This window comes from Phyllobates terribilis, unplaced genomic scaffold (assembly GCF_046119375.1).
Source record: "Phyllobates terribilis strain yellow unplaced genomic scaffold, ASM4611937v1 Scaffold_12__6_contigs__length_324123572, whole genome shotgun sequence".
In the NCBI taxonomy this organism is placed as follows: domain Eukaryota; kingdom Metazoa; phylum Chordata; class Amphibia; order Anura; family Dendrobatidae; genus Phyllobates; species Phyllobates terribilis.
Window position 1 is genome coordinate 70,491,274 of NW_027362772.1, and position 26,603 is coordinate 70,517,876.

The 26,603-nt window shown below is 41.8% G+C and overlaps 1 protein-coding gene across 2 annotated transcripts in view; it reads left to right on the top strand.

Moving 5' to 3' along the window:
• Nucleotides 1-1,461: 1,461 nt before the first annotated feature.
• Nucleotides 1,462-26,603, top strand: part of NECTIN2 (nectin cell adhesion molecule 2) — an 83,475-nt gene continuing 58,333 nt past the window's right edge. Inside the window, exons 1-4 of one of the 2 annotated variants that reach the window (XM_073655941.1) lie at nucleotides 1,462-1,750; nucleotides 22,816-23,148; nucleotides 25,792-26,082; nucleotides 26,197-26,314. In XM_073655941.1, coding sequence (XP_073512042.1) covers nucleotides 1,711-1,750; nucleotides 22,816-23,148; nucleotides 25,792-26,082; nucleotides 26,197-26,314 — 782 coding nt within the window. In that variant the 5' untranslated portion in view covers nucleotides 1,462-1,710. The remainder of the gene's footprint in view (nucleotides 1,751-22,815; nucleotides 23,149-25,791; nucleotides 26,083-26,196; nucleotides 26,315-26,603) is intronic. The other variant, XM_073655942.1, reaches the window with a different exon arrangement.

A 26,603-nucleotide genomic window follows, 5' to 3' on the forward strand; every position in this document is an offset into this window, starting at 1 on the left:
GAAAATGATTCGGGAAAACACTGAAGTATCTTTTCTGACGTCACTATGGACTTTTCTTTTATTCTATATATAACATAGTGGCGGCTTCCAAGCAATGGACATACCCGCACCCGCACATACCCTTAGGATTGGCATAGATTTGCTCTTCAGGAATCTGGGAGACATAATAAGCTAAAGGACGAGGTCACATGAGCATATATTCTTTCTTCTGAGAGAATCGGAATGATTATGGTAATGACATTCTGGTCAAACTCTGATTAGAGTGTGAGCTTAGAGTGATCCAATTCTCTCGGATCGAGAGAAGATGGAAAACAAGATTTCTCCATCTTCTCCATTCTGTGTGTCCACGGAAATCGGACTGCCTTGGATGTCATCCAACTTAAAGAGGTTGTCCACTATTTTGCCGTGGATGACCTATCTGTAGGAAAGGTCATCAATGTGTGATTGGTCAGGGTCTGACACCCGGCTCCCCCACTGATCAACTGTTATTGGTGTCGGAGGTAGGAAGTACTCACTTGAGGAACTGACCATCTTCTGATAGTGACCACTGCAGGGTACCACACATCCGCCTCCTATTCATTTGAATAGGAGGTGGATGTGTAGTACCAACCGCGTCCACTATCAGAAGAAGGAGCAGCTCCACAAGTGAGTACTTCCTGCCACTGATAACAGTTGATCGGCGGGTGTGCCGTGTGTCAGACCCTGACTGATCAGGCATTGATGACCTGTCATAAGGATGCTAAAGTAGTGGACAACCTCTTTAAATGGGTGCGTTCCATCCGATGTACGATGCCAAATCGGCATGAGAAAAAACCTCTGATCAGCATTGGCCCCATAGATAGACATTGGTCCGAGTGCTATCTGATAAAACATCGGATGGCAATCGTCCAGGGGCAGACACAACATTGGTGCAACCTGTGCAGCCACACAGGGGCCCAAGCGTTAAGGGGGCCACTACCATCTCCAAAACATTGTGCATTATGATGAGATATTGGCCTGCAAAGGTGCCGTCTTCTGTCTTTGTCTAATGTATACATTCATCTAAAATGTCTCAGAGCTGTAAAATTGCCCTATTACTTAGTTATTTTATTCCTTGTAACTTTTCTAGATTTTAAACAGCAAAAAAAGGGGTCATGTTGATTGCAGGGTCAACTTACCATTCAATAGCCTGGGGAAAGCTGAGTGAAGACCCCAAAAGATGTCTTTCTTTGGAAGAACAAAAAATAAAATATATATATATTTTTTTACATTGGCTTTGCATTCCAACCTTCTCCTTATTTTGTTTGCAGGATACTAACATTTATTAATACACTGAGCAGCAGCAGTAGTGCAGACTTCATTAGATCCAGGGCTGTCCTCTCTCTGCATGTCAGATCATGCAGTGTCCTAGATTTCCACAGCCTTTTGCAAGGAAGGAGAGGGTTAATCCCTGGATGAACAGGTGAAAGGGGGAGGGGTCTAGTATGATAATAGTACAGGAGTGACGTCAGCAGCTGGGAGCAGTTCCACAGTGCAAAGCTCTGAAGAGGGAGAAGGTGACTGATACTGGAGGGAGAAGGAGCACAGTCTCCTACAGGAGGTGGAGGAAGGAGGGATAATAGGACAAGCAGCAAGGAAAGCAACAGCTACAGAGTGCAAAGAGGACATAGGAAAAAAAGAGACAGCAGGCTGAGCCAAGAGACAGCTGCACACACACACAGTGCCTGCAGGATGCTGCTTTTCTTCTATCTGCTGGGACTGCTATGCTCAGGTAAAGTGACAGGTCATATGGATTTCCAGCCCATACTTTACATTACAGCACCTGCTAATATGGCCTCTCATAGTGATATTACCTTATGCTTTTTTTTCCCATCTATTCTTCCTATTTCCCAGTCCTGAGCCCCTTCTTCTTCATAGGTTCTGGTGTTACAGGTTATGTAACAATTTGTCTTTGTTTATTAAACATTGTATCAGGTTTAGGTAAATATTGACTGTTACTGTTGCTCTATATATCCAGGCTGGTATTTATTAGTATGGCTGCATTCCCTATATACATATATGCCCACCCCTTATCCTCTGCGTTCCTACCTTTTTTGTATAGGTGTTCTGCTGTTATATATAATATAGTGACTGCTTTTGGGTTTGGACTTTGCCCATAATTACCTGACTGATCCTATACACCCCCTCGATATCCCAGCCATCTCTTATGAAACTCCTCCTGTATATATTGACCTTTTCTCTCCATGACAGCTCCGCTATGGGGCTCTCATTTCCTTGTTTCTGTAGTAAACAGATAAAAAGGAAGAAAATCCAGTTCCTTTATATCTAATAAGAGTAGGGACTATCTGTAGAAGGGGTGTATTCTGGGTCACGCGGGGTTAAATGCATAGTATATTGGTGATTATTTGCGAGCTGATGATGACAACGTTCATCCCGTATGTACGTAAGACTAAAGTTAGGGGTCCTCTACTCCTAGCCAATGTTAACCACCAGCGCTACCTATTAGATAGGTCCCAAGCAATCCTATAGAGTAGTAGGCCGTGTTCACACGATGCAGTTTTGCTGCGAATTTCCACATTTTTCATATTTTGAGAAATCTTTGTTTAAAAACCACCTTAAAGTATGGTGCACACTGGGTATTTGTGTAATAAATCTATATATAATGAAAAATGCCCCCACAAAAAAAAAAAATAATAAAAAAAATATAGATGGATAGATCTCTTTTGTACTATGTTGGCCAGTGGATAGAAAATATTTAAAATTGAGGACTCTCAAATATTAATATACTTTTCTGCGGATTCTCAAACTTTAATACTTTGTTTTCATAAAGCGTCTTTTTTTTTGCAACTTAATGATTGGACAGTGTGTAGTTTGGAGCATTTTTTTTTCCATCAGGGAGAACGCCTAAAAGAAAGCGCCATGCACTATCTTTTCTCTCAACGGGCATTTTTTTTTTTTTTTTTCAAAACCTTAAGTGGAAGAAAAAGTGCTCAAAAGACAACAGCAAAAGAGTGTTTTTTGAGCTCCAAAAGACTCCTCAAAAAAAGAAAAAAAATGTGCCCAAACCTTTAGAAGGTGTGACGAAAACTGTAAGATCAGTGAGACTAGGTAGTAAATGGCCAAATGTGTAGATAGAACTCTTTCGAAGGCCACGTTCAGTATTTGGTCAGTATTTTATATCCGTGTTTGTAAGACAGAATCAAGAGCGGAACAATCAGAGGAAAAGTATAATAGAAACACGTCACCACTTCTGCATTTTTAACCTACTCCTGGTTTTGGCTTACAAATACTGAATGTGTGAGCATGGTCTAGAGGCATTGTCCCAAAACTGTGTATATATAAAAGTCCAATTAGTATGTAGTAAATGTATTCGTTGTAGTTGCTAAAAACTTAAGCAGATGGCATCAGGTAATAGGATTTCATAGAGTCAGAAATGAAACGATAATGCAATAAAAGCGAGGACCCAATAAGCTTTAGAAAGCCTCTCGTTGGGCAGCCTGGGTTTTCTATCCTCCATTGCTGCTTGCAATTTCCAGCTCTGCCCTCATTATACCATCTCCTCGCTGTATAAAGTGAGTGGTCTGTGCTGTTCTGGAATTCTGGGAATGCATGGGTAATAATTAGATATGGGGGGAGGGGAGATCTGGGCTGTATCTCCAAGGGGAGCTTATTGTATATGGGATAGAGAGAAGAAAAAAAAACCTGAGGTCACAGTCCCTTGTATACACTCAGGCCTGTCACACCCAACTAGGAGCAGCAGCTCTCACACTGATTGCTCTGCCCCATCCCCCAGAGGCCAGGCTCTCTCACCGATACTAGTTATTGAGTTTCTTTGTTGTAAGGAAGTTTTTTTTTTTGTTTTTTTTTTCTCTGTGTGGGGGAGAATGAGTCCTTGGGTTTCAATGAGAAACTTTTTACCTAAAATGTTAGTGATTCGAGACAGTGTTACAGAATTATTTATACTGTTGCAACAGGTGACAATTGGGTTAAGACCACGTTCAAACAAGCACAATAAAAGGGCATTTATCGTTTAAAGAATCCTCTGAAATGTTTGATACTTTTTTTTTTTTTTTACCTTTTGGCCAGTACAGTGTTTAAATTTTAAAAACAAACTGCCGATCGAACAGTTACAGATTAAACCGAAACTTTGCACTTCTGGTTTGACCAAAACCCCTCCCTGCAGTTGCCTACAAAGTATCGACAGACTTCATCGACTATATAAAAAGAACATCTGACTTTTGTTCCTAGAACTGCATTGATCACTCATTGGAAATGTGGTGATGTACGTGTAGGATCGTGGATGAATATTCTTGGCAGTTTCCCTTTAATTATCCCTGTGATGCCCACGGATAACTGGGACCAGCTCTGTCTTGCCAACCTCAGCATGTTCATAAAATCACATTTACAGACATCCCAGTTTTGGAAACAGTCGTGGTTTCTAAAATTGTGATGTATAAATGGGATTTTATGTACATGCTGAGGTTGGTAAGACAGAGCTGGTCCCAGTTATCCGTGGGCATCACAGGGAAAATTTAAAGGGAATCTGCCAAGAATATTTTACTTATACCAGTGATCGGTCCTAATAAAACAATTAAAAAAATAATACCTGTCTTTATAATAATCTGACATGCCAATGCTGAGTAAACAAGATTTGAAACCACATGCAAATTATCCTGGAAGTTCATTAGGGGTGTGTCAATACACTTAAAGTGTCACTTCCTGGCTAATTTGCTTGATTTTCCCAGATTATGGCAAGATGGGTATCAATTCTACATTATATTCATACATCCTTTTCTATCTTTACATCCATCAAGATTAGACCATTTTTTTTTTTCATGTGTCATACACTTTTGCGTTTTTTTTTTTTTTTTTTCATTGTAGGAGTTAATTCCCCCCCCCCCCCCCTTTGGCACTAAAGCTCCAGCTAAGTGGGCATCTTCATTTCTCATCTGTAAGACACCGATACATTTGAATGACAGAGTTTGAGTCCCCAAAAATAAGCGATGATCGTGGGACTTATACAAAGTTTGATTGCATGCACAGATCCATTACAAAAAAATGGAAATATGTCACCAGGTTTCTGCTGCCTAATCTGAGAGCAGCACGATGTAGGGTCAGAGACCCTGATTCCTGTAATGTATTACTTACTGGGCTGCTTAGTGTAGTTTTGATTAAAATCACTGTTTTATCAGCAAGAGCTTATCCCTACAGGACTATTTGTCTGGTGCCATGTAGTCCTCCTGCTGTGTAACCCCGCCTCCAACACTGGCAGCTTTGTGTACACTGTGCAAAGTGGCCAATCAGTGATGTGGGCGGGGTTATACAGAGGACTGGCAGGTCTGCAGCAGATAAAACGGGGATTTTATCAAAACTACAGCAATCAGGTCAGTAAGTGATGCATCACTGGAATTGGGGTCTCGGTCCCTACATCATGCTACACTCTGATTACATGGTAAGAACTTGGCGTCAGATTCCCTTTTAAACTCAATGGGTCATTTTTATGGCAGTCGTAAAAATGGGCAGCACTTGAGTGTGAGACATGGACGTGTGAATGTAGCCTTATTATTGTATTAGTACCTATATAGCCATACCACTAGTTACGGAATAAAATCGTGCCATCGGATTACCCTTAAAGGCTAGTAGGACTGTATCTGGGTTTTCTGTCCACCTTGATCGCCTTACGTGGCAAAGTTAAGGACCTATTCTTTTTCTTTGCTTTCTCCCCTTTTGGCCAAACCTAGTCTTCCTTGGAGATGTACTGCACCACTATGTCCAGGGTACAAGTGATATAGTCCTTATGCTGGCACATTCTTGGAAGTGGGGTTGGACTGGCCCACCAGAGAACCGGGGAATCCTCCGGTGGGCCCTGGCTTCTCATTCAGGAGAGTTTGTAGTGCAAACCTTGCAGTTGCCATTGGGCTCTTCTGATGGGGAGAACCTGGTTCTTCCATCTAGATTTCAACAGTGTCTAGCAATTGCGTGATAACCGATCGAATCAGCAAGCAGAGCCGAATCCTAACATTGTTATGACTATACCACTTGATACAGTGCCTGATAACAACTTGTCTAGGTCCAAAAAAACTCTTTAATGATAATGCTTTAGTTTTGTATACATTAAAGGTGGGCCCTCAGAATCAAGGCCTCTGGTGGGCCCAATGTTCTTGAGTCTGACACTGCTTGGAAGACCTTGCTTGGCTGCAAAGGTGCAAACGAAAAATTATGCTGAACCCTTTAAACAGTAAAAAGCAATAGCATGTAATGTACTTTTAAATTTTTCCAATGAAAGGTCAAATGTCGGTCGTATTTTTAAAGGGGGTTTCTCATTATCCTAAACTGGTAAAATTGCAAAAACAAGCAACTTTGCCTTTTTCCCTCATTTTTTGAATAACGGATAGAATTCATTTATTACGTATATTTGTTGGGTAGGTTGCCGGCCACCTCTGCACTGCATCAAAGGCAAGCAGCGTTTACAAGCCCTTTGATAAAGAGTTTGAAAGCGCTGCTCTAAAACTGGCCAGATCACTGGATCTAACCGGTGTCAGAGCTCCGGGGCTTCTGCTTGTAGCATGGGACAACGCACAATTTGGGAGGGTGACTTAACCATGTCACTGATCCGGAGTGCCCAGAAATATTGGAGGTAGCGCACCGCTCTTGAAGCACTAGCACGGAAGTAACTCTTTGGGTTTTAGCTTGCATAGTTTAAAAGTTTAGCTTAGTGCAAAAAAAAAAAAAAAGAAAATAAATAAAAAATTTTCCCCACTTATGGAGATCTCCTAAGTAGGTGGTCTATTTCTTCAATAATGTCTCTACCAATGGTAGAACTTCAGAGTAGTAGGGTGTAGAGGTTGCATGGTATGCTTCTGTCTTTGGATTGTATACAGACGCAGATACCCATCCCCCAGCCATAAACCTCTGGTATCTATAAACACAAAGGAACTAGAACTGGACAAATGTATAAAAAGTTCTAAGAAATGAGTTTTGATCTCCTACTTTCCTTTCATCCTCTCCAATCTGTTCTAAGTGTTCTGGACAAATGTTATTTATTGATTTTAATCTGCTACAAAACGCCAGGAAAAAAAAAGACCTGCAGATATAGAGGAGACCTTATTTCAAAAGAAATTGCCAAGGATTGGCAGAGATTACAAGAACACAAAGTACACTTCTGCCATCCGGTCTGTTTTCTTCCTCCCCCGCGAAGGATTAAAGACATTACTCAAAAACATGACTGGCTTGGTTACCATTACGTGCCATCCCTTCTTCCTACATCTTACAGACTGAAAACATCCAGCGACCGTATTACTTGGAAGTACAACTTTCCCATAAGACTTTGTTGACTTGACCCCCGCAAATATGTGTGGGGGGCTTAAAATGGTACCCTAACCAATCTCAGAACTGGATTTAATTTTTGAGCCTTGACCACATAAATATCTTGTTTTGAAATGAATGAGACCAATACAAATCTTGTATCTATGTTCTCATCCTTTTCCTTCTATTATCTTTTTTCTTCCTTCTTTTTCTTGCCATCCCTTTTTCCATTTTTCCCTTCTCGCTATCCCTTCTTTATCTCGCTTTCCTTCTTTCTCATTTTAAAGTTTGTTATATTATATATTGGGACCTATCAATAAACTGCACACCTGATGTACTCCCGCTAATTACTATATAGCTCATTAACGAGAGTACTCTAATGAATGGGTCAGTAGCTGCTATGTGTGGCCAACAATAATGGCCGCCTCCATTGTACATCGTTGCTCCTTTAATTATCCCTGATGTTGCTTCCTCGCGATCAGGCGTCCTGCCTCCCTTCTTCCCCTTTCTTGTTATTTCTTATATTTTTTCTTTACTACCTCTCCTTTTGTCGCCCGTCCCTCATTCGTCTCCCCTTCCTCCCTCTTCCTCCTATTCATTTATCATCTTTTTGCTCTTATTACTATCTCTTCCCTTTCTTCTCCACGTCTATTTTTTGCTCTTGGTTTATGCTCTGTTGCTCTCGGATTTTATCCTTGTTACAGTCGGCAGCGGAGAATAAGAGGGGTGTACTGTAAATGTAAAAGGGAAATTATCCAATGCTAGTGAGGGTTAACCCCACTCAGAAACAGTCAGTGAGATGAGCGTTTTAATATGAGCGTGCTCTCTGCATAACGCTAGTGATTATTAAGAATTACGCATCTGTTTGTGTACGGCCATCTGTAGGCACAAATCGAGCCTTATATAAAGCGGATGTTACAATATTGTATGGTTTTATATTCAGGATTATTTCCAGAGGGTTTACCCATAACAATCTGCAAAAGCTGGAGGGTCCAGTGCAATCACCCTGGAAGTCCGTGATGATCCCCCGATCAGAAATGATGGAGCCTCTACGGCCAATTGTCCCTCTATGCGACAGAGGTGTCCTTGGAACCATTGTATCCCACCACTATACCCATCCCCCCAAAAAAGCAACTGATACTAAATCTGCACCCACTATTGGGTACTTGGAGAGAAGAGGTCCAGCCTTGGTTAATCAGACCCCCTCTTTCAATTGGGATATTGGATTACATACAAGCTGCATTCACATTAGTTGGCCGATCCAGTCGATATCGGCAGGATTGGCCAACAGCCCAATGTATATGCGAACCTCCCAACTCTCCCCAATTATGATGTCGTGAGGCAGACCAATCTGGCCTTCTGAATTTCAGTGGATGATCCTTTTTTGTTCTTCATGAGAAGCCGCCACCAGAGGAGTCTTGACAGCAGCTCGCGTAGAGAACACATTGGTGGTTGGCCGAGTTGAGAGACATGGGTGGTCTTTAGCCTTTTACCTTCTTCAGCAGGCTAGGAACATGGCTTTTACAGTCCTGAATTTGCCAAGACTGTCCTGCTTCTTTTTCAGATAAAGTCCCTGCAAATTTAAGTCCTAGAACAAAAAGTTAAAGGGGTTTACGAAAACGTCATCCTAGCGTAATAAGTATGCAGGAAAAGATGTGGCTCCTGCACTTTGGTAAAGGGTATATGCCACTGTTGACCGCCACATCCTTGTCCTGCCGGCTATGCCAAACGTATGCTCGCGATATTACATTCTATCCATTGAGGTCTATATAGATGGAACCAATTGGGGGGGGGGGGGGGGCATGAACTTGTCACATTGGTCAAGGGTGTTGGACAAAACCCAGCACCACTGTGGGGTTTGCTCTTCTGTGTAGGCACTCAAGACTTAATATTGTTTGGGCTAGACTGGCACAGATCATGCATGGGGTGGCTCAGCTATAGCCTGGCTAACTTTTCCTCTTCGAACTGTTTTTTTTCTTTTAACTCTCAATGACTGAGAAACTCTGCTAAACGAAGAGGCCGAAAGCTTTCCTCCAAAGTTCCCAGTTAATCCATTTAAAGCTGGACTCGCGCAGAATACAAATTCACCTTGTTGATTTGTTTTGATGAATGGGTCCTGTCTGCATCTGGAATGGAAAAGCCCGATACGTGCAGGTTGTATCTTGCTTTCCTTTCCGGAGAATTAAAGCTGTATCTTACGTTGTGACCTTGTATACAATGAGTGAGCTAATGCGGAATTTAAAGTCTAATTTCTGGATCAAGATCAGCCATTGTGTATTACGGTGATGTTTCTGTGAGACTATTAAAAAAAAAAAAAAAAAAAAAAAAAAAAAAAGTCCAATAAATGGCGCACAACTGGAAGGGCCATTTCATTGATGTTTCACTTTCCCTTGGAGTGGAGACCCGAACAGGGAATTGCTTATTTTATTAGCTATCCCTGCCATTTGAAAAAGGGGGTTACTAAAGAGTAGGTCCCGTCAGGACAACCCAATTGTTTAAAGAGGGTGTGCACATCCTCTGTGTTCCTGGGTGCTGGGATGAGGCACCACTACTGATTGACAGATCAGACCAGTAGCTACCTGAACCTTGCTCTTATCCATGCCTATGTTTGGAAACGCAGGTATTGGAGAAGCGCAAAAGCCCTGAAGCTATCCGAATCCATTACCTCCGGAGCAGCGCTTGCAAGTGTTCACTCCTTGCATAAGAAACTGACCACTCTACTGCTAATTGACTTGGTTCATGGCCGCCTTGGAGAATTAAAAGTTCCTTCGTTCTTGAGAAGGGTATTTTCAATAAGTAAATTGCAAAGTTGGTTGGTTTCTTTTACAAACCCTTTTCAACTTTAACCATTAATGAATGAGACAACCCACTTACGAAGCTCCTTTTTGGCTGCTGTGACTTTCAATGTTGGCAGCGGAGACACTGCCAGCACCTTTCAGATTTGCAGGGAACATGCTGAATTTCATTGTGCCAGCTGATTATTCTGGCGTCCCGAGGAATATATAATGGCACTGAGCCCTCCGGAGACGGAACCTCTGCTTGCACATGGACCGGGGATTTCCTAATATACTTATCCGGTTGTTATACATAGAGTTGGGATGAGTTGTCACAAGTTGTAGTATAATCACTGTTGCACAAAAGTCATTAGAGCCTGATCAAGCATGCAGCAATGCGTGGCCAAGTGCGGATTAAAGGGACACGCACCAAGCCAGTCATGTGACTATTAATGGCCGCCAATGCCGTAAGCATTCCAGTTGGCACAGTTTTGACATTACTTTACTAAATTTCTTTTAGTCATCGTACAGATTCATCTATGGTGGATTGCTTTTTGATGACTGTGGCATCTTTATTTCTGGACTGCAGAGAGCTGGCTTCATGCAATGGGAGTAGAGTCATAAAGTTTAGTGGCTCTGGTTAACCCCTTGCACTGCATGTAACATCCAACGATGCAGCCACCAGATGTCAAGTTCTTCCTCCCGTATGTGTTGCGTTTCCTCCAGGAAATGTCGTTGTGAAACACACAATGCGAGGTTTCTATTTTTTGCACTTTATTTATATTGAAACACAATGGGCTTTCATATTTTACCTGCTGTTGGATTGTCAGCCCCTTTTTATGTCTCTCTGGGGGTTGTAGTTTTTGGTTTGTAGCGCTCTATTATGGCCGTACATGGGAATCTAGACTGTTGGGTCATACAACTGCATCTTGTTCATACGACTTTATCTAGATGTAACCAATCAAGACTTGGCGAGGCCAAGGGATCTTTTGTGAGCTGGATCCCATGTAGACCATACTACTCTTGGGGAAATGCTTTGCTCTTGAGCCAAAAAAGGAAGATGTATTCCTTGTTTTCAAGAAGTTTTACTACTCTGCAAAAAATGCTCCCCAGGTTTCCAAAACCAGAAAACCTCCTTCCTAAATAAGCCATAGAAAAGGCTTCATACCAGGTATGGACATTAGATGTTGGATTAAAGTGACCGTTACTGTAGTTGAAGTTTCTGAATTTCCCTTTGAACTGCTCCATATAAAGTATCATCTGTGTGAGGTGTAAAGTGAAACTTTCTCTGTTGACTTTCCCTATTCAGGTCCCTACTTTTCTCTTAATCCTAGTGCAACCTGTCCAACAGGCTTAATACCTGTTTCAACCATCTTGACCAAGTTCTTCGCCATTTATTGCAGCTCCTAATAGTTTGAGACAAAGTGAAGAACAAGAACCTCCATAAATCCAACAACTGAGTTGTCTAGTATTATGAAAACATGGCAGCTTTCTTCTTCTACAAAAAAAGGCACCATACCCTTCTATGGTTGTCTAGTATTACAGCTTGCTCTATCATAATGAATGAGGCTGAGCCATAACCTGTGAACAAATTGTTACTGTATTTGGGAGAAAGAAGACCTGTTTTCTTCGTTCTGGACCATTTAGAACAAAAATATACTTGACATCTTTTGGGTCAAAAAGATGTTTCCTACCTACTCGTGCCTCTCTATATAGCCCTGCTGTGGAAGAAAGCTCAGCTTTCCAAAAGTATTGGCTGAGAGAACCTAATATTTTTGGTTTGAGAGCCGATCAGATTTCCAGGAAGAGCTGTCATGGAAGGCTACCATGAATGATCTTGTTGGGATATATAATATATATATATATATATATATATATATATATATATATATATATATATATATATATATATATATATATATATATATATATATATATATATATATATATATATATATATATATATATATATATATATATATATATATATATATATATATTATAATATATATATTTGAGGACTTTATGGATCTAAAATATCAAACAGAGTATAAGTGGGCTGGACTGCCATGAGAAAGCCAGGACATGTTGGGGAGATATCAGAGCATGGAGGAAAAGAGAAGAAGTGATGACAAATTCAATTCCCGATGCCATAGTCCAGCGTCCGGTCTGGTCTTCTGTTTCAGCCGTTCTTCCCTTCTCTGTCTGGTATCTTGGGCACCTCTGGTCTTTACTGTTTAGTCTAAGTTTGAGGATTCGTCTAATCTTTAGGATCATTGACTCTCAATTCAGCCATGTCTGACCTCTGTTTACTGTCCATCTGTACAGTCATCTTCTTGATGCCCAGTGACCACTATCTCCATTTGTTCAGTATCTAATGTCTATTAGGATTGGGCTATTTTGGGTTTTTTGGACCCTTCACTTCAAGTAAACATCTTTTTTGGTTGAGTAATCATTACACAGGCTGACAGTAAGAACATGACGGTCTGTCTGGTCCAAGAATTGCGGCCATAATGACCTTCTACAGTTCGATCCGGACTGTTGCTTCTCATCACAATAGTCCTTTTGATGTGACTTCTTGGATTTCACTTGAGCCTTTTTTTTTCCAAAACTGACCCTACGAAATAATACACCAATGATGTGTTTACTATGTAGACCATGGAGACCTTGAATTTTTCCATAAAGTGTTACAAGGATATTGCTAAGTGATGTTTTGTATGGAGCAGTGGCCGGTGGTCCGCCAAAGTCTTAAATGTAACACTTTTTTTTTATTTGACAACTTGGAGTATACAATTTTCTTTTGCCTTGTGGGAGGTCTTGGTCCTGTTTTTTTCTTTGTTACTTTTTCTTGGTGGGGAGGGTCGGAGACTTGTGTTACTGTTGATAAGTGCCTGCCCTGCACCTTGGCTCGGTGAAACACTTCTTCTTTGTATTTCCTCCTATTTCAGACGACATTTTCAGCGGTTACACATAATTGCTGGGTAGTAACTGCTGGCATTTCGGCTGTGTCAGAGACAGGTCATAACGGTTTATATAGCTACTTAGTAGTTACCGGCAGTGACTTTTATGAGTATTTTTGTGTCGGGGGTGTTTATTTTAGAATGAGTCGGTCGGTTTATGACTTTGTAGATTTTATTCTAATTTTTTTATGTCATCTGCACAGGCCATTAGTTTACAGGCAAAGTAATTAATGTAGCATTAGCGAGGGAGTTGTACATTTGATGCCGTGACTGAAGCTTTATATAAGCTATGATTAGCTGTATTTCTAATACAGAGGTCAAAGGCATATGCTTGGAGGGATGCATAAGATCTGAGGTCCGGACCTCGACCCTTTAACCATGGGTCGTATGATTATGTACAGTCGTGGTCTCCAACCTCAGGCTAAAACTACAACTTTCAGCCTTCTGGGCACTGTAGTTTCACAATAGCTCGATCGTCACTAGTTGGTGACCCACTCCCCACCCCTGACCAACCACTGCGTCGGCACCAGCATTCGGCAATTCCATGTAAGTGCCAGAGCCCATGGTTCCTTCAGGCACCCTCAGCTGATTCAGGAACTCTGCCCAATCCATACAGGTCAAGAGCCAGCCACCCGAGTAACTGCTGCGATCGGTTGTGGCAAAACCTCCTTGGGATTGGTAATTTTATTAGAAGCTTTGGATGTTTTCTATAATCAGCTTTTTTTATTTTTTTCACTAAATTTGACCCTAAAAAGCAGCAGCTAATGTCAGACGCTCGGTATAAAGGGATCATTGAGTTCTGCTGGCCGGGGCTTTCTTTTGTGCGGCAGGTAGACATGTAGGCCACAGCTACTAGATTTCTCTTCTATAAATAGCTATTCTGTGCTGTGGTGCTGTGTGTTTCCATGGCCGTCCTGTCATCCAGAGGTCGATCTCTCTCTGCTAGAGAAAAGAATCATCATGTTAGTATTCTACAGGTGTCGTCTTGGTGGAGGCAGGCAGCGTGTGACAAGCAATGTGCCTGTAATTGTGGTTGTGTTTGGTGTGGATGCTCGCTCCTTTGTAGCTATTAGTCCTATTTTGTGTGGCCACTTGCTCCTCTGTAGATATTATTGGCTCTTTGTGTGGGGTGGATGCTCGCTCCTCTGTAGCCATTGTTGGCCCTGCGCTTGGTGTGGATGCTTGCTCCTCTGTAGCCATTGTCGGCTCTGTGCTTGGTGTGGATGCTTGCTCCTCTGTAGCCATCATTGACCCTGAGCTTGGTTTGGATGCCCCAACTTCTGTAGTCATTATTGGCCAAATGTTTGCTTTTTGAATTTATCCCATAGATCGTGAAAATCATATTAGATTATCTGTTCCTTCAGAAACAAAACCAGTTGGAGGTCTCCCACCTTCTCAAAGCAAAATCAACATCATGAGTTGAGAAGCTACAGAGACACCACCACCATCAAGTAATGGGTTTGGCCAAATGTCTTATTTTATTCCTTCCATTCCCCAACTCATCAACTCTATAGGGCCTTATTGTGATGCAGTAGATAGGTTCCTTGAGCCTTCCTATGGCTCTTCTGGCTATACTAATCTAATAACTCATGTTTGTAGAGCGAACTAACAATCGACCACTTGGACCTACATGGGTGAGACAATCGGTTTACCTTTGAGGATGTAGCACAACTGATCAGATGTCACATCAGATGTCCATAAGGCTAAGAGAATGTAAAACATGTTGAAACCTCAACTACACCTTCATAACTTTCTTCAGGCCAGCAAAGATGACAACCTTGTGTTCATTCTGTCTATAAAGTCAAGGGGGATCGATATCAATGACTTGGGCCATTGTGATAGTCAAAAACCCATTTTAATAGCTTCATGTATAAGCAAAGGATTTTTTTTATTTTCATTCTGTAAAATCTTTTACGCTTTTGCTAGATCCCTGTGTTTATTGTAGCATGAAATACTCCCAAGAATTTCATGCCTTTGTTATATTTCATTACTTTACATTTTTTTGGTATCTTCTGCTCAGTAACGAAGATGAAGGAATGTATGTTCCTGGTAGACTTGTTAGTTTATGTACAGGGGTATTGCCCTCATTCCAATCTTCACCTGCACAGTGATTTGTGGCATGTTTATACAGTAACTTTATCTATAGGATTTCAAAGCCTTTGACATAAGCCAGATGTCAGGGTTAGAAGCCGGCTTGGCTGACTATAGGTTAGAGGTGTTTAGACTTTATGCCTTTTTAAGCCTCGTTCCAGACCCTTGTTTGTTTTTTACGTTATTTTTTTTTCTTCCTCCTTGATCAGCCAATTAAGATGACTTTTTATTATAATGTGTTGACATTTAATCTAGTCTATTTGTGAAGACTTATATTAGAAGTAGCCATTGAGATGATATGGTATCCTGTGCTGTGGTGATTGAGGTCTACCAAGATCGGTACCTAAGAGTCCCGGGTGTCTTGGCCACTAGGGTTCTTTTGTAATCAGTGTTTTTAGGATCTAATTTCCCTGTCTACATATGATTAGGCACATTCAAGTATCCAACAAGGAGTCCTGGTGACTTCCCTTAATCGCTAATGAGGTCACCTTTTTTGTGATGCTTTGACTCGTCGCCCACCGGAGTTCCCAGGTCCTTGGTACTGGAATAACTAGGTGTAGATTGGCTACTTAATTTTCAGTTTTACAAAAAAAAAAAATTTCAACATGCAAATTTGGTTAGTCTTATTCGAAGCTGCGATATGTCTGCTGACTGGGGGGGTTCTTTTATTGACCCAAACTCTATCTATTATAAATCGACAGCAGATGACTCCTTCAGGAATGTAGATATAGAGGTTTGTAGAGGTCACACCCAAACACTAGTGCTCAAAGAGGTGCCAAAGGCTGTTCCTCGGCATGGCCTCGTAGGTTTTGCATTTGGAGCTTCCAGTTACAACTCTGGATATTCATGGAAAGATCACCTATTACATTTACATGCGTTGGTTTTCACTGCTGTCACATTTTATTTTTTTTTATACTTAGTATTTTTCCAACGCAGAGAACTTTAGATTTGGAAGTCAATCAACGTAACCAGACTAGCTGTATATTGTGCATTGTGAGCACACTGCTGATGTAGAGAAGAGGGGAAAAAGGAGTGGTTGTCCATTGAGTTTAAGGGACTCTATCAGTAGGATCAACCCTCCTATGCAGTCTATATGGCCACACAGGTCATGGGAAGCTGAATAAAATGACACCTTGATATCTGTGATCAGATGTCTTATTCCAGAGAAATCCACGGGCCGGACATAGATCTCAGTGAGAATCTTCCTCTATAACTTATTTTACATGAAGGGAAGAGTTACCAGTGTGAGACATGTAGATCAGGAGAGCAGACGGTCAGTCATTCAATGTCTCACACTGGTAACTTTCCCTTTCATTTACAATAAGCTCTGGAGGTAGATTGTCAGGGAGATCTATGTCCCACCCATAGAGCTTAACAGTTCATTTACATATAGGAAAAATGTGGATATCTCTGGAATAAGACAACGGATCCTAGAGATCAAGGTGTCAGTTTATTCCTCTTCTTATGAGCTGGATGCCCATATAGAAGGCTCAGGAGGGTTGATCCTACTGATAGATTCCTTTTTTAAAGGTGGTGTCTGGTGAAAACCAAGTTCTCACCCATATATAGGATAGGTGATAACTTGTTGATCGGTGGGGGTCTAACAGCTGCCAAGAGCTTCACTTGGCTTTTTTCTAGCTGCCCCATATAGTGTGAATGTAGTGGTGGTTGGTGGTCCAACCTACTACTCCATTCTAATGGGTCCTTAAGTTCCTGATGTCGGACCCTCATCGATCAGTAAGTTAGCACCTGTCCTCTGGATAGGTGATGACTTTTTTTCACCAAAGAAACACTTTAAGGCCCAGCCCAATCCACTCAGGTTACTGCCTCTTATTGCCCGTTTCACAGGACAATCCTATAAAAAAGGGGATGTATGGTTTTTCTTTTGAGGCCATTTTAATGAGGCACAAGTGGTGAGATTTCCAAAGACTGACATCACATGGCGCATTTAGTAGTGCCAAAAGTATCTTCTTTGAAGTTCTGACTGCTTTTTTGGGGGGTAGTTCCTAGGCCAAGCAGGGGTGGGACTAACATGTACCGCCCTTTAGGAACCCAATGTTGGACTATATGTGGTGGCATGCTCATTTTGGAATATGGAGGTGTAATGTTTTTAATATTTTAGAATCTTGACTCTGACCACTTCCATAAAAGTCATAGGAAACTAGAAACAAGTGATGAATATTTTTTTTTGAGGTGGGTAAAAATAAATGTTATTGCTCCCATAAATCCAGAACAAATCTACAAAAGTAAAGCATTGAATGGCCTCACAATCTCCGCACAAGATATCAGGCTCTTATAATGAAGGGGGGGGGGGGGGATGGGTTGTGCCAATGAACCATATTTATTGCATAGTAACCCTCCCCGCCCCGCATTCTCGTTTCCCTGTTTACTGCCTATTCATTTGCAAACACCTGCTTGATGGTTTCAGCCTCTCGGATGATCGGTATTTACATGAACAATTACACTCCTCAGACGGTGGATGACACATTTTGTAACACTCTCATCGGTTTCCAGCCATTAGGATCACGGAGGAAGTGTTGTTGTGAATGGTTTCCAGCACATGTATGCCGCCATTATCATATGAATAGCGCTGAAAAAATGCCGTAATGTGTGCAGCTTCAAGGAACGCAAATGAGTTTTAGTTTGTGTGACTCCTTGTACATCCCTTTTCTTCAGTCAGTAGGTAACAGGGACAGAATTTTTTTTTTTTTTTTAACGAAGCTACCTGTCCAGTCCATGTTGCGACCACATGGAATAGTGACCCTGGTGAAGCCCATTGGTGTTTCCACACTATTTTAATACCAATTTTATGGCATCCGTGCAGTATGATGTCCCCATTTGCACCCCCTTACACAACGATGCTCCCTTATGGGGAAAAAAAAAAATACTGAACTAATGCCATTCCTACTATGGTTAGAACAGATCGCTGCTCTTTATTCTTCATTTCTGGCACAGTAGACCTCCATGTAGTAATTTATTTGTGCCAAGCAAGCCACAGATGGCACAGGCGAAACTGGTCAGATACATCATGTATCTGTATCTTAAGACTGGAATGCCTATGTTTGTAGCCCCGTAAAGCTCCCTCAGGGGTGCTCAGACTATTGAATGGCAAATGGCCTATATAATCATGATGTAGTAGACTTTTAATAGTTCTGAAAGTTTTCAACAGCTAGAAAGTGATGGCTTACAGACAGCCGACTATTACACATGACTCAGATGACCTCTGTCAAAGGAGATATTGGCTATGGATCAATCGCAGGTTCAGTATCTGCTATTAGGACCCTGGCACATTTTTGAGGGTATAAAGCCTTTTGTCAAACATTCCTGTTGTGCGTCAACGCCTTGGAATGCCGGGGTGGCTCATTGTGGACTCATCAGAAGATAAGTCTGATTAGTCATCTGGGCCTGTGGTTGATGAATGATTGCAGCCAGAGCATTTTGGAGATTTGCCCTTGAGTCAGGGGGAAGAAGAAAGTGAATGATGTATGGGTGTGTGTGTGTATATATAGTAGGAGATCTCTCTAAGCATCCTGATGGATCCAACTCCCTTTCCACTATAATAGTTGATCTGATCAAATTTTGTCTTTTGAGATTTCTGCTTTCTTTTTTTTTCTGACCTTTACCTGCAGCTTCCTGACGCTAGCAATTAAAAAAAAAAAAAAAAAAATTTGCACTGTTGGGTGCTTATGGGTTAAAACTGACAATGGGATTATTTTTCTTTTTCCGCTTTGCCAGAATAATGAGAAAAACAGTATTTGGTCCCAAGTTTCCAGCCTTCTGGGGAAGGGCATGTGGCATAATCCTAAAATTATGTGCCTTTGGAATGAGACGAAAGATTGCATGTAGGCCTGTGTGTTGTAACTTGAACTAAGCAGCAGCGCCTGCAGCATGGATGATTTATGATCCAGAAGGTTATTATACATGATGGGAGTTGCAGTTTGGAAGGTAACTAGAGAGTAGTCCTTTTTATTTTTTTTCTCTCGAGCCGCCTGTGTGATGAGAAGTGGCGTCCCCCTCCCCCCTACTCTTACTGCAGTAGGTTGCCTTCGAGTGCCAGGCTCTGTTAAATACTTGAATGCTATAAAACATGCAGATCTGTTCCCTCGAGGTGGTACATTTACATGTTTCCTCGCCAGCTTGTATAGCCGGGTAATTGCTGTATGTGGACGTGTGGATGCATGCGGGATTATCTGTGTGTGTCCAGATGTGCTCGTCTAAGTCTCGCTATAAGGGAATTAAAATATAAATTGTCTTACGGTGGAAAAAAAACTACCAATAACATCCAGAAATAGAAAAGTAAAGTGGACGAGACCTAATGCTGATCCACAATATGTATGATTGCTTATGGCCGTCACACCGACTGTCCTCCCCAAGGAGCTTGATTGCTTTCTATGGCGGTTGTATGGTGACCACATGGCACAAAGAAGACCTTACTGGGGGCAGTAGATGAAATGGTCATCAAAAATCAAACATGGCTGCATTTTATACAGATAGGGGATGAATGGTGGCTGGCACTCTTGCATCGCATGCCAAGCTAGCAGGAAGTCAACTTTTTATCCGTGGCCAACTGTATGGTGCCTTTCAGAACTTTGTGGGCCGTGGCTTTGTGTTACAATCATGTCAGGCTAACTTCCGATTTTTGGCACTACTGGCTCTCCATCTACTTTGTATTTGATTTGTTTGGCCTATGTCGGGGAGGATACTGTAGCTCTCCAATGGATATTGGAAATGTTTGGCCTCCTCATGCCCTCTTTGTAGAGCAGAGGGTGATCTGGCCAAAGATGTAGTAGGCAAGGTGGACATTGTGATTCTATAGCTGAAGTAAATTAGAAGACCCCCACCATCCCATGAGTAACTAGAAGAGCTACATTGTAAAGCAATGTTCACACTGAGGTGTTTGGATTTTTTTTCTTTGTGTTCAAACAGCACGAGTTTTTGAAAGAGGGTGTTTTTTGTTTTTCCTCCTAAAGCAATCTTTTGCAGAATTTTGATTGGACAGTACCTAGTTCCGTCTGGATTTGCTTCAAAGGAGCTTTTCCAAAAAGTTTGTCTCGTATATAAATCCGTTTTCAAGGACTTTTTAGGAGGATTGTGCTGAGGATCAATTTAAAAAAGAAGAAAAAAAACTCTTAAAAGAAACCCTAATGTGTAGATAACCTGAAAGGTCCATGTTGGGATGAATGGCTGCTACTCATCAATGAAACGTGTTGACTTGTAGCAATTTCTTGATGTTGTTGAGTTTCTCATAATCCAATTCCAAAACCGAATGAAGCGGCTCTCTACTTTTGAATTGATGGCCTACGAGTTCTGCATATGCAAGCATTTCAGAACGAGATTTGTAATTTGTAGAAATGACTAGGAGCTTTGTTTACCTATGGCGCCAAGTGTTTCTCATGCCCTCAAGACGTTTACGGGATATATTAGGAAGTCTCCAAGTCCAAACATAACTATCAACATTTTGGAGATCTTACTCTGTAATTTAGGCACTTAACAGATTATCATTTATGATGTCAGGATGAATAAAAAAATCCTTTGCAAAAAGAAATATGGAACGATCAAAATCTGATTGTGAGAAAACTGGGTGACCAGTAGTATGACCACTATTACAGGTCCTACTTAGATTGGTTGAATGGCACCCCATCGCTCAGGACTCTCGCCTTGCAGCTAGGGATTATCGAATGGGTTTTTCTTAAGCGCAACAACATTTTTAATCGGCACATGGACATCATATATGGGGGCTCCTCACTCCGGCTTCCTCTTTGTGAGCCAGTTAGTCTCCAACAAACAAAGTGGCTTCTGCTCGGGTGGACCTTGAGTATGACCTAAGGGACTAGCTAATTGTAGAACTGGCTTCAGTTTAAAATGGTAATTGATCCCCCCCCCCCCCCCTCCCCAGCTATTTTTATATCTTCTTAATATTTAAAAAGTTACTTTTTTTTTTTTTTTATTTATTTGGAAGCAACTTTCTAAACTCTCTCTGCCCTCAGGGGTCTGTGAGCTTTGATATTCATTTTATTCCCTGTTAAACTCTGCCATTGTTCATCTATCTATGATGGCAATCAAGGCTGGTTTTCGAAAACAAATTGTTGGACTTTTTGGGTAATCTCCTAACATGTGTGAGGGTGTTTGGTAGAACAGAGCAATATTTATTACCGAAGATTCTGATCTAGGTATAGTTGGTGGAAAGTACCCAGAAGTGTCGTCAAGACTTAATCATATTCAGCTTGCAAAATTTAATAAGTCATCTTGCAAGAAATTTTTTTTTCTTTCCTTTCTCCAGGGAATCCCCATGTTTGACTATTTAGTGTGATGGGGATAGCATCACCTAGGGAGCTGAGGCTTTTCCTATCCCCATGGGTTGGATAAACTTATCCAGGGAATGAAAAGGGTTTTATTTTGGGATGATCCTGTCCAACAAGAGCCATTTGGTTTTATCCTATAGGCCCCCCGTGCACATTAGACGAAAGTAAGCCAAACCCACCAATGACGGCGCGCTTGGCCGACAGACTAATTTTGTATGGGAGTCCCAGACAGGTGTCAGCTGAGATAACGATCCGGCATATCCGATTTCGGACTGCCGATACTTTTTGTTCTCAAGAAATTCCACCACCAGATGTGACAGCGGCTTTCTCATAGAGAACTAGGGAGTGCTCTGCAGAACGAGCGTGCCTGCGTCTGGGGGAGACTAGCGAAATGGCTGCAGGCTGGCAGATATCTATTGTGTATGGGATCCCTAATAAAATGTATAATTGGCCAGGAATCTGTGTTAATACAGCTTGATACAATACAATAGTGGTCCTACTAGTTGGAAACCTTACTCCTAAGGTGTCCACATCCCTTAGCGGCTCGCAAAGTCAACTGCTATTGTTGTGTCCTGATTCCCTGATACGCATACACGTGGAGGACAGAGTTTTCCATACACATTAGAGAAAAATCGTCCGAACCCTCTGAGTTTGTCGGACTTAGCCCAGAATGAGGAATTCTGGAGACAGATCATTCAATAAACATCTAATTTTATATTTTGGTATTAAGTTGCCGACAGACACCACCTCTGGTGGTGTCTGATCCTATAACCTGATCATGTGATTCCTCAGATCATTCAACATGGCCAACGCTTCTCCCCCCTGAAACTTTCCACTGGGAGGTCACCCCCTGAACATTAGATGGTCTGTCGGTCCTGCATAAACCTTAGGAATCGGTTGACTTTAATGTGTATGTGGGGGCTTAATTTTGTTACCTCCCAACTGAATGCTTTACAAGAGGCTGAGAGAGACTTTCGTCTTCTTCTGTCTTATAGTGTCCCTTTACTGTATCGTGTTTTCTCAGATTGGGAGGGGTGAATATGATTTCCTTTATTAGTGTTGACAATTTTCCAGGGAGTGTCATCATCTTCCTGTAAGAAGAGTTTTGTGTAGCTTAAGAATAAAGACCCAGTTTATGCATTTATCAGGCGTTGTGTGCAAAATGTAAAAATATAGGGTAGATGCTCATAAAAGTAAAATTGTTTTTAGAAGACTCAGGCTAGACAACCAGAGCATCCGATTATTTAGGGCAAGATAAAAGGGGTAAAGATGCAACTGATGCACGGAAGTCCAGTAGCCAAAAAAGTAAAACTCAATAATTGTATTTGTATGTGTCCTCTCAGCATGAATTTCTTCTGTACCATGTCCATATCCATCTTGCTCATCACAGTCTACCTTCTTCAGTGTTGCAGGCCCAAGATGTTTCTGTAATGAACAAGCTGACCAGTATCATCGGTACGGAAGTCACTTTGCCTTGTACGTTTTCCAGCACGGATCCTTCCGTGCGCGTGACTCAGATTATGTGGATGAAAGGTGACGCAAAGTTGGCGGTGTATAACCCTCAGCATGGCACCCATGTAGAAGATCCAACGCATTTCCAGATGGTGGATCAGTCAGAAAACAGCGCAACACTCAAGATCACAGGAGTCCGCTACACCGATGAAGGAGAATACTTGTGCGAGGTGACCACCTTTCCTGGTGGTAATGTCAAAGCCACCACCAATATGACCGTCAAAGGTAAATAATATACATATAAAACTGTTAGATGGCTGATGAACCAATCCCATCATTAATCAAGTATCTGAGATCAGGAAAAAAATCCAGCATAAAATATGTCCATAGAAGCCTAGAGTTTTTCAGCAGCTGCTGTGACCTGAAATGCCTACTGTCAAGCTTTAGTTCTACTTTTGGTTCTGTGCGTCATTTCAATAGCTAAGCCTGCTTCCCCCTCCTCCCCACCCCCTTCATACACCACACACATTTTGGTAAATCTGCCCCAATGTTAAATTTCAAGGGAGTATTTACACAGGATTGATTATGTGCGGATTTGAAAAGGCAAAATTCTGCAGCAAAAATTGTCAAAAAGCGCACTATAGGCCAGTTGGCACATACCAATTTTTGTCTGGATTTTCCTGTGATTTGGAATGGAGAAGGGATGGGGCTTGCCAAAATACTCAAGGGGGTGCGGTTTAGGAACATTCCTGAGTCGGCATGGAGGGTGGAGCTTAATTACCCCCACATTTTTAGCTTGAAGTGTTGGTAAGTATAATTTATGCTATGTATTTTTAATGCAGTGTGTGAGTAAAATTTGGCAAATTGAGCAAAAAAAAAAAAACATTTGTGCTGCCCTGGTCCAGCATCCAGTTATCTGTGGCAGGGCAGTCTTCACTTCTGTGTCTGGCATCTTGGGTGTCTGACACTTACTAGGCGACAAATTTTACGACATCACATGGCCAACTAAACTCATGAGACTCCCAGTTTTCCATGCCACAAGTGAAGCCTGCCATTCGTCCAGTTCTCCGTTGTAGCTGAACCAGAGCAGAGCGAATATTTTTGCTTAACTCCTAGTAAGATCTTCTACACTGTACTGCTATTGTAATACGCTGTAGATTTTCTTGCCTGAACATTCATTGCGAAAAAATGTGCAGTGAATTCACTGCAATGTTGATTGGAACGTCACCTGTTGCATGAACAACCAGTTGGCTTGTTGCCACTTTCTCCTGGTAACCAAAGCTAACCTCTGATGTGTATCTCTAGCCAAGGGGTGCACTACCTCTTTTTGGTTTAAGGGTCATATCAAACTGAACCAATCCCAATGGCTGGGAAAAAAAATAAAAATAAAGGGGTACTTGCATGAATACATCACCAGAACCACTATCGGTACATGAATACATTACCAAGCTTGGAACAGTGATCAACTGTAGTGTGTGTGTGTATCTATATCTATCGTATTAACCTACAACTCCCAGTATGTCCTTAACAATGGTAAGGAGCTGATGAAGTTGTTACCAGCGATCAGAGAGCGGACCATACAGGAACCACAGCACTGATAAGACGCAAGCAGTATCGCACATTTTAATTTATGTCCAGGTACCTTATAGGTGACATCTTCTCTAAAGTCATTCCCATCCTTTTTTGAATCTGCATAGTACATGGCGCCATGGTGAGATTTCACATTCTCAGCTAGTCTCTGCAGCATTCACTCTTCTCCAGCCTTCTGCAGCACACCCTCGCACCTACTTTTTTAAAAATAGTTGTCATCAATGCCACATGAATAAAAAATATCTCCTATGCTATGCCCCTAAATAAAAGCCCCTAAATGTGCTTTCTACATAAAATGTGAACCTCATTGTCCCTCTTACGATACATTGCCTCCACACTGTCCTCCCTTTATAAATTATAACCACGACACTGACTCCCTTATGAACTAATAACTGCCACGCGGTCCTTTACATTGTCCTCCTTTTATGCTATCCTCATCTTCAGTGTCTCGCCAGCCCTCCATACTGTTCCCTCACACTGCCACCTCTCTATACTTCACCCCCTTATCACACTTTTCCAACCTCGGCACATTGCTTCCACCATACTATGTTACCCATCTACAATAAAAGCCTACAAGTTGTCTTGATAGAGCGCACACCTTCTGAGCCATCTTCAGTACAGCAGAGACAGCAGCAGCCTGATGCAGTCAGTAGTTTGGTGACCTCCTCACGCCGCTGCACATCAGGGCCGGGAGCTGATGAATGCTCCTCGCTCATGCCGCATCCTTAAGGGTATGTGCCCACGTAGCGTTTTAGAAGCGTATATGCTGTGGAATTTCCGCAGCGTAAACGCTTGTAAAACGCTTGTTAATCCGCACCCCATGTTCCCCAATGAGAATCTGCAAGTTCTATGCCCATGCTGCGGATTTACCCGCAGCATTTTTGATGCGCACAAAAATCCACAGCATGTCAATTAATTTTGTGTTTCTGCATGCGGAATTGCTTTTGCAATGCAATAAAAAAAATGCAAGGCAATTCCGCATGTAGAAAACGCGCGATAAACGCTTGCGAAATTCCGCATACGTTTTTCCGGGAGAGGACATGCAGAAATTTTCTGCTTCATTTCCGCAAGGTGGGCACATAGCCTTTGACGCCAATACAATTGAATTTAGAAGGAAGGGAACTGGCCTACCTGTTTTCCGAGCAGCTTGAAGAAATCCTTTAGCATGATGCATGGTGTGCAGACATTCTCTAGCCCAAAAAGGTTTTATGTAAGGGGCAGCATTAAATGTTATACCAGTAAAGACTATTATGCCTTTTTTCTTGGTTTTTGTGGTTCTTCCAAATATGTTATATGGATTTCGGTTCCTAAGATTTACAACTCTATTTTTACTTTCAGCCATTCCACAGAATTCTGCAGAAGCCAACACCAAGGTTGTCGCCGGTGACCAAGAGCAGGTAGTAGCTACGTGCAATTCTGTCAATGGAAGGCCTCCAGCCCGAATATCATGGCATGCTGCCATTCCTGGCAATGTAAGCAATAACATGGTCAATAACACTGATGGGACATACACTGTAGTCAGCCAGTACTTGCTTACACCAACTTGGACCGCTGATGGAATGCCGGTCACCTGCATAATCAACTACGAGTCTACAGAAAACAACATCCCATTGAAATTATCTGTCCAATGTAAGAATCGTTAATATCTCTTGACCAAGTCCAGTTTGGTGTTCTTTACGCCTTTTAGATTGTCGATGATAAATGCTACAAACCCTTTATGCTGTAACTCCCCTAATCTTGTAGATACACCCGTGGTAACCATTGAGGGTTTCGATGATAATTGGCACTTGCATCGTAATGGTGTCTACCTCACTTGCAACGGAAAAGGAAACCCCCCTCCAACGTCATACATCTGGAAGACGTAAGTGTACATAAATATTCCATATTGAAATAGCTTTTCATATGTGATAGTCCTTGCTTTTGGTAAAACTTATGCAAGGTCTACATGGCAACTTTGTCTCACGGACGTTTGGTAGGTGTTGCTGCTACATATCTGCAATTCAGCTAAAAGGGGTCGTACTGCAACCGTGACCAACAAGACGCAAGAAGTCCAACCATGTCGTCTGCTTGTTTGCGACTTGCTTGACGTGGTCGCAGTACCTTTGGGGGTACCAATTTTGCTTGGATTACAAATTTTTAGATGTCTTATT